Source organism: Pipistrellus hanaki (genome assembly GCF_964339955.1).
Source record: "Pipistrellus hanaki genome assembly, chromosome: 17".
In the NCBI taxonomy this organism is placed as follows: Eukaryota; Metazoa; Chordata; class Mammalia; order Chiroptera; family Vespertilionidae; genus Pipistrellus; species Pipistrellus hanaki.
In genome coordinates, this window is record NC_140519.1 from 32,320,811 (window position 1) to 32,334,086 (window position 13,276).

At 33.3% G+C, this 13,276-nt stretch overlaps 1 protein-coding gene across 2 annotated transcripts in view; it reads left to right on the top strand.

Annotated features, from left to right (window-relative positions):
• CSMD3 (CUB and Sushi multiple domains 3) overlaps positions 1–13,276 on the top strand; it is a 771,720-nt gene that overhangs the window by 88,662 nt on the left and 669,782 nt on the right. For both annotated transcript variants that reach the window (XM_084864313.1, XM_084864314.1), the window contains exon 2: positions 3,974–4,196. In XM_084864313.1, the coding sequence (XP_084720439.1) occupies positions 3,974–4,196 (223 nt within the window). The remainder of the gene's footprint in view (positions 1–3,973; positions 4,197–13,276) is intronic.

Below are 13,276 nucleotides of genomic sequence, written 5' to 3' on the forward strand. Positions count from 1 at the left end.
AAATAAGAATTATGAATGAATGAGAAGCATATGATACTTGATTTCAATGGGAATCAGAGAAATGCAAGATAAAATACATGACTTTTTTGTCTTGCAAAATTTGCCTTGTGAAAAATCTGGTCTTGCCAAAATTGGGGTTGAAGGTTGGAAACACTTCATAACCTGGTGATGGAAGAAATTTTTTTAAAAAAATATATTTATTGAGGATAGTTTGGCTCTTTCAGTTCCATTACTGGAACTCCATCTGAAGACTATTTCACAAAAGTATACAAGGATATACATTTAAAGTTATTTTTTACAACTTTGTAATCCCAAAGAATAAAGCCTTCAACAGGAAATTTATTAAATAAATCATAGTACAGGCATACCTTATGCCATCTAGCTCTGTAGTCATTATAAAAAATGTAGTAGAAGTGCACATGGGGATCAGTAATATGTTACAAAAATAAATAAATAGATTCAGAAAAATGTACATAGTATACCTTTTCCATATGTTATATATATGTTATATATTTCCATATGTTATATATTAATATATATAAGTATATATATATATATAATAAAAATATGCTTATAAGTGTATGTGCCCAGAAGTGGCCTCAAATGATAAACACTAGTTCATAACAATGATTAACCTTATGAAGCATAAGTAAATGAGGGAAGATTTTATTTAATATATATTTTTATTGATTTCACAGAGGAAGGGAGGGGGAGAGAGAGAGACAGAAACATCAATGATGAGAGAGAATCGTTGATTGGCTGCCTCCTGTATGTTCCCTTCCCCGGGCATGTGCCCTTGATGGGAATCAAGCTCAGTCTGCAGGCCGATGCTTTATCCACAGAGCCAAATCGACTAGGGCTTATTTTAGTTTTAAAAAACTCTAGTTACTTCTGATTCTTTTGTGTTGGAAAAAATGTACTGTCTTATTATGAATAATGTAATATTCATCAAACAAGCTTAGCTATAAAAAATGAAATGAAGAGTACAGATAAAAATGCTTGGGAAAAGGTATAATTTCTAGTTTGCCTGGAGAATAAAAAAAAAAAGGAAAGTGATTGAAACGCATGAATCAACAGGCCCTTGAGGAATTAGTGGACAAAGCTGAGCATGTTATTTTAGGACATAAGTCCTCTTTCTAAAACTGTCAGGGTTATGGGGCTTGAGAACATATAAAACCACCCATAGATCCATTTGCAGATGAAGGGATTCATACCTGCGTTTAGTTATGAAGTTCAAATTGGAAGCTGTTCAGGCAGAAAACTAATAGAAACCGTGATAGCTAATTAACCTAAGGCTTCACAGTAATTGCTCTGCAAGAAGCAATTTAAAAGGGACCTTTCCCTTTTTTTACTTCGAAAATAATAAAATGCCCTATTTGACATTTGGCATTGGAGCAAAAATACATGTATACACACAAATACTGGCTTTTAAAAACGTCTACCTCATTCAACTTCTTAGTAAGTTTTTTAAAGGGCAAAAGAATCATAAGACCAGCAGGTTTATGTCTCAGTGAATATCCCAGACTTAGAACTTTGCCCTCTATGAAGATAACGAGTAGATTCCTGAAGTTACTGTGGTTAGGAGCACAGGGTTATGTTGATGCATCCAGTTCCCAGCCATAGGTCTCACCACTAGTCAGTATTGTCAGCTAGCAAAAGGAAGGTGCTCCTGAACGGAGTGTGGAAATAACGTACAGCATCCCAAATCAGCCTCTGTCTGCCACAACCTACAATCTGGCTTGCCATCTTTCTTGCAAGGTTCTTTGCCGGGAGCTGGTTCCAGCATGTCATAATTACAAGAGTTTCATTAAAGGATGATGAAGCTTGGGGGCTCAACAAGGGCTGAGCCATATATGTAATCATCTGTTGGAACAGCTAAAAAGCATCTCCCCTAAAGCTGAATAGGATAATTGTTTGCTGCCAGACAGCTCAGGGCATCTCAATCTACATGTTATTGCCCCCTGTTGGCCAAACACCTGAACAAGCTGTAGGCTATTCCCCAACCTGACAATGCTTCTGTCAATCCTACCCTTTGATACCCTACCCTTTGAAGTATATTATTGCCTTAAGAAAAATTGTGTTAATAAAAAGCATGGGGTCCTGAGGCAAAGAGAGTCTTTAGCTCCTTTATCTGAAGCTCCCCTGACCCCCTCATGCCTTTCAAAACTGTCTTTCGTCTTTGGACTCCTTGTTGAATCTACACACAGCCTTTCTCCGGATTGCTGAACCCTTCGTAATGCTGGGACAAGAACCTCAGCAGTTCTTCACACTTTTATTGTTTTTGTTTCTTTTTAAAAATTCAACTTATTAAGGTGATATTGGTTAATAAGATTACACAGGTTTCAAGTGTACATTTCTATGATAGATTACAGTTTATTGCATTGTGTGACCATCACATAAAGTCAGATCTCCGTCTGTCACCATGTTTTTGACCCCCTTTACCTTTTACTACCCCACTCTTGTTTCCTATAGTAAGCACCAACTATTATCTGTGTCTGAGTTTTTTTCTTTTCTTCTTTCTTTTCTTCTTTATTCATTTGTTGCTTTCAGGTTTATATCCCACATATGATTAAAATAATGTGGTTCTTAACTTTTTCTATCTGACCTACAATATTTTGCTTAGCGTGATAAGATCCACCTATTTTGTTGCAAGTGGTAGTATTTCATCTTTTCTTATGGTCAAGTATTATTGCATTGTATATATGTACCATATCTCCTTTATCCAACCATCTACAGAAGGACTTTGCATGTTTCCATGTCTTCACACTTTAAAAAAAGACCCGCCTATAAAACAAAAACTCATTTCTTCCCAGAGAGAGCAGCCCCAAGTTGCCTGCATTTTCAACAACTACTTCCAGACACAGATGCTTTGGGTAGTATGATATTCCATATTAGCCACAGTAGCTAATTTCTTCTTCCCTGGCTTAGCTCAGTGTCTTTGAGTGACACTTTCATGGCACTTAAGCTTCAAGTTTGACCCAAAAATATGTAAATGATACCTGGGTAAAGAGTTGTCCGAGAGTCAAACCCTCAATAATTTAGACCTTCGATAGAACTAGTAGGAAATCTATAAAATGACTGATGACAGTTGCCCAAGATTCAGTTTTTCAAAATATTTTCTCCCCCCAACATCAGGTTTCACTTGTTGGCAATTAAATTCGGATTGTGCTCATTTTGGACCAACCACTGTGGTTTATGACAGAGCAATTATATTGATTTTTTTTTTTACTTTTACTTTTTTAGGTCTGAGTCTGCTAGAATTAGTGTGGGACAGATTATCCTAAAATGCATTAATAGATGTTAGAGATATAGATACCCAAAAGAGTTATCATGCTTTACCAAGAAAAAGTGGAGTTAATTTTTTAAGGTCCAAAGTGCATACTAAAATCATTTTTATTTTATTTTTCAATTATAATTTACATCTTTATATTATTTTGTATTTATTTCAGGTGTATACATAGTGGCTAGACAATCATATACTTTACAATGTGATCCCCTGATGTTTCAAGTCCCAAACATAGTTACTACAATATTATTAACTATATTCCCTGTGCTGTACTTTAATTCCCTGGAACTATTTTGTGACTACCAACTTGTAGTTCTTAATACCTCCACCTTTTCCAGCAATGCAGTTATGAGAATCCAAAATTAGATCAGAAACTACCTCAGGGAAGATATCATATTCTAGAACTGTGTTTGTCTCTTGAATCATGTAATAGATGATGAGTCATATATGTGGAAGATTTCATTTCATCTACTGGCATAAAATTACTAAACACAATATATATGATAAATGACAAGTCTTCTAGTATGTCTTACCTTTTTAAAAAAATTGTTAATTTACATAGCTCTGAAATTGTCATTTCCAAAATGATTGTAACATTGATCTTGGAAAAACAATAACAGGTATGGATTATTCTTGTTTTACATAGTGTTAATGTCTGTTTATTTGTCTTTTTTATTTTTCCTGCAGGATTTATTTATACATGTGGTGGCACTTTAAAAGGACTTAATGGCACTATAGAAAGCCCTGGTTTCCCATATGGATATCCAAATGGTGCAAACTGTACATGGGTAATAATAGCAGAAGAAAGAAATAGAATACAAATTGTTTTTCAATCATTTGCTCTAGAAGAAGAATACGACTACTTATCATTATATGATGGACATCCTCATCCTACGAACTTTCGGACAAGGTTAGTGTGTTTTGAATGGAAGAATGGAAAGAAAATATTTTATGAGTAAAGGCAATTTATCTTACAAAAGATGATTAATATTTGTGGTGCAATTATAATAAAGTCATATACACCATGTGTTACTCATTTGGAAATATATTATCCCATGAATAAATTAACTCAGAATCTCTGAGTTCATGATAATAGTATATTGATATTATCTTGCAAAAATGTTAATATTAATTGAATTGTGACCTCTTTAGAGTTGTTAAAGATATTGTGTTTTTAAAAATATTTATTTCAAGGCTTTATTCTTTATGGGAATAACTTTTCATAAAGTGAATGCATACCAGGAAATGTGTTTTTTTTTTTTTTTAGTGGTATGTGCCTAATTTTAATATATAACAATATGCAGAATGCTTAAAATAAATATTCATAAGGTAGTAGAATACATGATTTGTAGATTATGTGTATGATTTATAAAAATAAATATCTGAAAAATAGCCCCTTTTATGTCACCAACTGGTACATTCACATTTCTGTCCATACAAATGAAATTATTTAATTTTAAGCTTGCTGATAAGCCAGATGTGAAATTAGCTGGCACCCTGTCTGTTATTTCAGTGGTTCTTCAGAATTTCTTTTTGGCAAATAGAATATGTAAATATAAATATTCTTGCTGTCTTACCAAAGATTCCTTCTAAACATAGATCAACTTTTATTCAACCAAGTTCAAAGTGCCAGATATTACAGATTTCATTGAGTCCTAAAATTTCACCCAAGCATGTACACATTCCTTTAACTGTAGTAAACTGTTTTTCGAATTTCCAAATCAAAATATTCTAAGCAGATAACCTATAAGAATTAAAGGCTTTTTACATACTTGACTATGTTTCCAGTCAGAATGACAGTTAAAAATGCCTGAATTGTTGTTTCAAACCACATGTCTATGCAAAGAAAAGGTCACTGGAATGATTATAGGTGAAGTTTTGTTTTTCCATTTTTATTTGTGATACATTCATTAGAGTATATCTAGTTTCTTCTTTCTTTTACACCGTGTAAGTCATTCAGTATTCATCCTATTAAAAATATACAGTGTGGCTGACTTATTTGACAGTGTTATTTTGTCATCATTGCCACTATCATTAAAAAACTGGATGCTGATTGTTAATGACAGCATTAAGTCAAGGTAATAAGTAGATGGTACAATTTCTGTGTTCCTGCTTGCCTGTCGTACTGTGGAGGTGTGAGTGTCTGCCTTCACCTGTACCCAGTCAATCATATTACAGGCTGTAAGAGAATAGGGTAAACAATTCTCAGATTGTCAAGCCAGCTAAAATGGTGTATATACAAGTTTAAAAATAAAGACTTTTGTATATTTTCTTTATAGTAGCAATGTATGCTTTTTAAGTGGTATAAAAAAATAAAGCTCCCACTAGGCTATCTGGCAGTTTCTAAGCACCAATTTAGATAGTTTGGTTTGTGTCAGAATCTATTCTCTCTAGATCCCCTCAAAAATGAAAACACATTTTTATTTTACCCCTGCTGCCTCCTTAAAAACAATAATTGTGGCTCCTGGGAAGTTAAAAGACTTTGTCAGATGGGTCAAATCAATTTCCTTTGTCCTCATTCTTTGCTTCTTAATCTGTAAATGAAGGAATAATAGCACTTACCAGTTAGTATGAGTATTACAATGTAATGAAAGCTCAATTACCTAACACTTAATCATTTATTGAGTCCCTTGTACTGAACACTGCTAAGTGTTTTTTATTCATTTTATTATTTAACTTTTCTCTTACTCAAACAATGTGAAAGATTTCCATTATTATCATCATTTTACAACGGGGAAAATGAGGCTTATGTTACTTGTCCACGTTTAATACTATTGAAAGTAGAAAAGGCAGAATTATCATTGCGACACAGATTTTTCTTAGTTCAGAGCTCATGTTCATTTAAAATATATTTAATGCATAATATGCAATTCATAACCCTATATCATAAAGCCTAATATGCTAGGTGTCTGGTCATCCAGCCAACCATTCAACCAATCAAAGTGTAATATGGTAATTATATGCTAAGACCCCTCTGTAACTCACTATGACATGCACTGATCAGTAGGGTGCAGACAGTCAACCAGTAGCTGTGATGCCTGTTGTACTGCACTGACCACCAGGGGGCAGACGTTCAGACGGGTAGGTTAGCTTCCTGCAGGGGTCCAACAGATCGGGACTGAGAGGGGCCACACATGCTATGGAGCCCTCCTGAGGTCTCTCCCTGGCTGGCCACCCTCCCCTGCCCTCCCCAGCCCTGATCATGCACTGGTGAGGTACCTCGGCCTGGCCTGTGCCCTCTTATTATCTGGGCTGAGGGACCTCACCCCCCTGAGTGCATGAATTCCATGCACCGGGCCTCTAGTTAACATATATGTATGTAATTGCCAGGGTTTATCTATTCACATATGAATTTAAGCCTATTTTTAAATAAAATATGGTAAGATAAATAATAAAAACAAATTTTAAAACATGCATAACAAAGATATAAAACACACATAACAAAGAAATATAAGCCCCAAATATCATATTGTCCATCCTAAGCCCCAAATATCATATTGTCCAGCCTCCCCCTCCCACCCCACTGCCCTTTTCCTCGGAAATAAGTCAGCCTGTTGCATGCTTTTTTGTTCAAAAGTTTATTTTGTTTATTAGATTTCACATATGAGTGAGATCATGTGATACTTATCTTTCTCTGACTGGCTTATTTCGATTAGCACAATACTCTCCAGGTCTCTCCAAGTTGTCTGAAAGGGTAAGAGATCCTTCTTTTTTACAGCTGCTTGGTATTGCATTTTGTTTTTTGTTTTTTTGTTTGTTTGTTTTTTTAATGCTTTTGAGATTCCCTGCGCATTTTTGTGTGTCAACAGGTGCTTTTTGTTTTTGTTTTTGTTTTTACTTTTTATTTTTTAGTAACATTTCATTCCATGAATTGTTTATTCTCCTGTTAATGAACCTTTAAATTGTTTTTCTTTTGGGACTGTAAATACACAATGACCATCCATGTACAGTTCTGTTGGATGCATTTTCATTTGTCTTGGGTAATACTTAGAAATAGAATTATTGGGTTATTGAGTATCTATCGATATATGTAATTTTATAGAGAGGAATAGAAAAGACACAAGGAGAAAACTCCCAAATAGGTTTCCAAAGTAGTTGCTTCATTTTATATTCTGCCGTAATTCTATGTGAGTTATAATTGCACATATTGTTGTCAACATTTGAGGTTGTCAAGCTTTACTGTGTTATTATTTTGCATTTCTGTGATAATTAATAATGTTGAACACTTTTAAAAAGTGCTTTTAACCGTTTATTTATATATCTTATAAAATGTGTTCAAATATTTTATCTATTTTCTAAACGGGTTGTTTGATTTGTCTTGATATTGAGTTATGTGTTTTGATGCAATCTTTATGCCATTTTCGACAGATATATACATTGTAAATGTTTTCTTCAAATCTGTGACTTGCTTTTTATTACACTTTCTTTTGATGAGCTGAAGTTTAAACAAAGTCTAATTAATTAATAATATATATTGATAATGCTTTGTATGTAGTCTGATAAATATTTGCTTATCCAAAGATAGAAAAGATAGTGCTATATTTCTCCTGAAATTTCAGGACATGTATAGGTTTATGATTGGTTCTAAGGTGTACAAGAGCCTAGATTCATGTGGGTGTAATAGTGAATAAGAATTAGCATGGCCTATGTTTAAATGAATTGTAGGAATGATAATTCAAGCTATAAGTCCCAGCTGGCTGCTTCTGAGCACAACTATAGTTCAGTATATTCAAGGAGTTTTTTTTTTTTTTTTTTTTTTTTCAATTACTACCTGATCAACTGAATTTTGCTACAAGCTCTGTCATATATTTTTTTCCTATTTTATGATGAAACTTTTTACCCTTTCAGTTTTTTTTTTTTACATTGTAATTGCCCATAATCTATTTATTTCTTTTGGTCATAGTTATAAAATATACTTCAATTACTGTAGCTACACTCTGTGTTTTATTTATCCTTTTATTGTTTTTGAATGTCAATTATTTAACCAGTTTGTGTTCTCAGTCCTGTGAAGACAGATATAAAAGAGTGATATAGCAGAAACCGGTTTGGCTCAATGGATAGCACATCGGCTTGGGGACTGAAAGGTCCCAGGTTCGATTCCAGTCAAGGGCATGTACCTTGGTTGCGGGCATATCCCCAGTAGGGGGTGTGCAAGAGGCAGCTGATCGATGACTCTCTCTCATCGATGTTTCTAACTCTCTATCCTTCTCCCTTCCTCTCTGTACAAAATAAATAAAATATATTTTAAAAAAAGTGACAAGTACTGAAAAAGGAAACTAATCTAAAAAGTCACATTTAAAAAAAAAAAGAGTAATATATTCTGCCATAATTTCTTGTTTATTTTTATAAATTTTCTGGGTTCTTGACATAATCATGGAATTCACAAGCCTTGGGGACATAATCAAGGAACAGTAATTAGAACGAATAAACAGCAATCTGAAGCCTGAATTCCCACTTGTGTAATTGGTAGGCCTTTTCTTCCTCAGAAAATGCTGGCAGTGTGCCCATAAGTGTTCTCCAGCAGCCACTGGAGTTCTCTTCTGACATAATTAATCTTGTCTCCTTTCTTTTCTCCACTGCTCCCTGGATTTCCCATATCACTTCCTAATACTCATGTTACAACCCCTCCTCACCCTAACTGCTGCTCCTTATACTTCAGTGATCTCTCTCCTTTCCTGTACAACGTTGTGGTAAAAACGGGTTTCCCACAACAATTATTAGAAAAATTCAAAAGGACCTGTTAGGCCATAGACGTAAATGGCCGTAGAGTGTTCTTTGTGGCAGTGCACCCTAGTGATTTCATTGTTCTCCCAAGGTTGGCCCCGTTTACCCAGGTTTGACTGAGAAGGATAGAACCCAGTCTGATTTGCTGTCTCTGAAGACATCCCTCTATAGAGTTAGAACCAATCCTTGTATCTTGATTATCTCTTATATAATAAAATGCAGAGGCTATAAATATGTGTGTTTGTGTGTGTGTGGTGTGTGTGTGTGTGTGTGTGTGTGTGTGTGTAAACTGCATGTGATATTAACAACTGTTTGCTCCATAAGAAAAACAAGACCCGTTTTGCATGTTTATATATTATATGAATGAGTTCCATCTAATGACGTCATGCATTTTGCTTGCTGTTAATCGTGACCTTGATAATAGCCTTGTATATAATATATAGATTCCACCACAAGTCACACAGGAGTGAGGGTAGAAATAGGTTTTTCTCTGGGCAAGCTTGAAAAAGATGTGTTGTGGTTAGTACCTTCCTTTTCAGTGCTTTAATTTACTGAAGATTTGTTGTATCACCACAGGGCATGCAATCGAATTAGGAGAAAAAAGCCAATTAAAATTTCGATGCACCTTAGGCAGTTAATGGCTCTTCTCCTCAGATAGCATGCCTCACTTTGGAGCATTCAAATTAATAATTGGATAGATCTCAAGGATGAGGTTTCTAAACTTTTTGTCAACACAAAGGACTCTTTCACATCCGAGCAAGGCAGGGATTCAAGGGTATACACTGTCAGTTGTTGTTTATACTAGGCATGTTGCCAAAAAGAATGGAGGTGGCTTTTAGAGAAGAAATGGAATTAATTAAACCATTAACACAGGGGTTAATACATAAAACAAAAGATGTCAGCAATCAATTTTAAGCTCTTTGTTCCGTGATTAATATTTATCCAATCTTTTATAGAAAATCTGTGAAACATTAACTACTCTTCCTCCGCTTTTAGTAAAACAGCACTGACACTCTAAAAGCAAACTATGCATGGTTAATAAAGTACTAACTAGAGCTATTTTTGTGCAAGTCGCTTATTCTCCATAAACATTCATTTTTATTCACCTGTAAAATGGCATAATCTAAAGGCTGTTTGATAATCTCACAGAGAACTAGTTGATGTTCTCATATATGTTTTAGCAAAAGAAAATTTCGTATAGAAATCTCAAACCCTAAATAGAAACTGATTCAAACTGATGCATTACTTCTTAATTTCTTGGTCAACAATGAAAATAAAATTTTGAAAATGATCACATAAGTTTATATTTTAAAGGTTCATAAATATAAAATGAATGCCACTAATTTATAAATGATTTTTTATTTTAGAAAAAGCCTCATGTAGTTTAAAACACTTCAGTATTCTTAAAATGTTTTGAGAGAGCCCTAGAATTAATGAAAATCTTGGGGAAATACTTGCATGTACAAGCCTAAGTTTTCATTTTTTTTTAATTCTGACCTAACTATGCTCTCATAATGCCTTTCCCTCGTGCTATAGAATAACTAAATTTTCATTATGGTATCAATCTTATTTTCATACTTTCTCTAATTGATCTTGTTATTCTCTATTAGTTCATGCAGCTAATATGTTATTGGGCATTGGGTTAAGACCTATTGGTTAAAAAATTCAACTTTGTTTATATCAATCAATTTTACTTTGTACATATTGCCTCTTCTGCATACTGTCACCTCTAAATTACTGCATGATATAGAACAAAAGTGAAAATTGACATTTTTCTAAAAAATTTTACAAATAGCTATTATTTTGTAGATTGGCCAAGTTCATGTTACAAAGTAACAATTACATAAATTTTCTTCACTAACATTTTAAAATATAAAATAGTTTTTACCAAGATTGTATAACAATTAATATAAAAACCTAGTATAAGCTCTTCTTGGTCTTAAATAGGCTTAAAGTCTCTGTGGTTAAGGAAGACTTTATCTGTTTTTATATCTCTGATATTTACTAAAATGATGTAACTATTCATTAACATTAGCCTAATGAGTGGCCTGAGATGATCATAACTATATGTAACAGCTTAAATATAAGATTACACAATTTTATTAAATTGTCCAAATTAAGCTTAATATTTTCTTGGGAAGATTTATTTGACTTATTTAGCTATCCTATCTGATTTACTATTGTGTCAGATTGTTAGTTAAATTTCTCACATTTCAGTTCCCTTAGTTAACCTTACTATGGTCCTTGAACTAATTCTAACATGCAATTCCAGTGTGTTATGTAAATAAAAATGATAAAAATAAGGACAATGTAAGATAAATATGAGTGGCTAACTGATACAAAATGTTGTGAAACCGGGACCGGTTTGGCTCAGTGGATAGAGCATCGGCCTGCGGACTGAAAGGTCCCGGGTTCGATTCCGGGCAAGGGCATGTACCTTGGTTGAGGGCACATCCCCAGCAGGGGGTGTGCAAGAGGCAGCTGATCGATGATTCTCTCTCATCGATGTTTCTAACTCTCTATCCCTCTCTCTTCCTCTCTGTAAAAAATCAATAAAATATATATTAAAAAAATGTTGTGAAAAAGTATTATTGCAAAGCAACTGCATAATTGGTATTGGTAATAAATTGATCAGTAACACAATTTTTGTGATCAAGGACCATCATATCACCTATAACTACATATATCCAAACATATGACTTTAAAAGTCACATCTGTGTGTGTGTGTATAACATATAATTCCTTAGCTATATGCCTAAATAGATTTCATCATCTAGTATTGAAGTCTACTTGAGATCTTCAAGAAAAAACTGCTATAATCAGATTCAGCCAATCAAGCAGACATCTTCCTTAAATTAATCTTTTTTTCCCTATTATTTGACATTAAATTTTTTTTTCTCTGCAACTTCCTTTTTTTTCTAATTTAATAATGAAGATTAGCTAATATTGATTCAAGGGATGTTGTACTCTCTGTAGAATTTAATATTGTTAAAATACCCATACTACCCAAAGCAATCTATAGATTCAATGCAATCCCTATTAAATTACCCACAGCATATTTCACAGATCTAGAACAAATACTTTTTACCTTCTTTTAATATTTAGTTAAATAATCCATATGGAATTGATTTTTGTGTAAGGTATGAAGTAGAGAGCAAGGTTTATATTTTCATTTTTCCCCTCCCTTTTTTTTTTTTAAATATGAGTATATCCTTGACTAAGCATCATATGTAGGAAATAAATATTTCTCTACTCCACATCAGATTATTCCAAGTCAAGTAGCTATTTATCTGTGACCCGCTGTCTGGACTCTATCTCATAGGTCTTTTTATTAACAATTAAACTAATACCATACTAATTTAAATACTGTTGTTTTTATAATAGCATTTTAGGAGAGCATTTAAAAATCACATTATTAAAAGTGAAACATCAAGATATAAAAAAACATTATTTCTAAAATAAAAATACAATATTTATATCATTATTTAATTATGTTTGCTAATATTTATCTTAATCATCATCAGTATTATGCAATTAAAATTTTATAATTGTTTTATCTTGACAGTGTAAAAGAATTTTTTAAAGTGCTTTATATACAGTAAAACATCTCATAACAGTATACAAATAATTTATAATTTAAATTTAACTAGTCCAATTAAAATGTTTTGATCTGAATTATAATTATTTAAAAATAATAGATTAATGGACTGAATAATTTTGCACTTGACATTAAAATTTTCATTTGATAATACTAAATTAGTTCATAAATCATGTCTAAATTCACTAATTAATTAGGTTTGACAAATGACCATACATATGTTCTATGTCATTGCATTCTCATATTACTTTTTCTTCATAATGTATTCTAATGAAGAAAGCTTACAATTTTATTTAGCCTACAATGACTAGAGAAAGTTATAAGGTGCTATACATTCACCAATTTTGTGTGTGTGTGAATGCACTGAGTGGAGACATTATTATGATCTCTGAATGCATAATAATATGGCCACTTAGTGTATATACTATATAATAAAAGGCTAATATGCAAATTGTCCCCTCGATCAGGAGTTCGACCAGCAGGCAGGCTGGCCAACTGCCTATGTCCCCTCCTCCTGGCCAGGCTGGCTGAACCCCACCCATGCACAAATTCATGCACTGGGCCTCTAATATATATGTTAGAGTGGCCACATATGTACATACACTGAGTGGCCAGATTATTATGCGTTCAGAGATCATAATAATTTGGCGACTCAGTGTATATTTTGG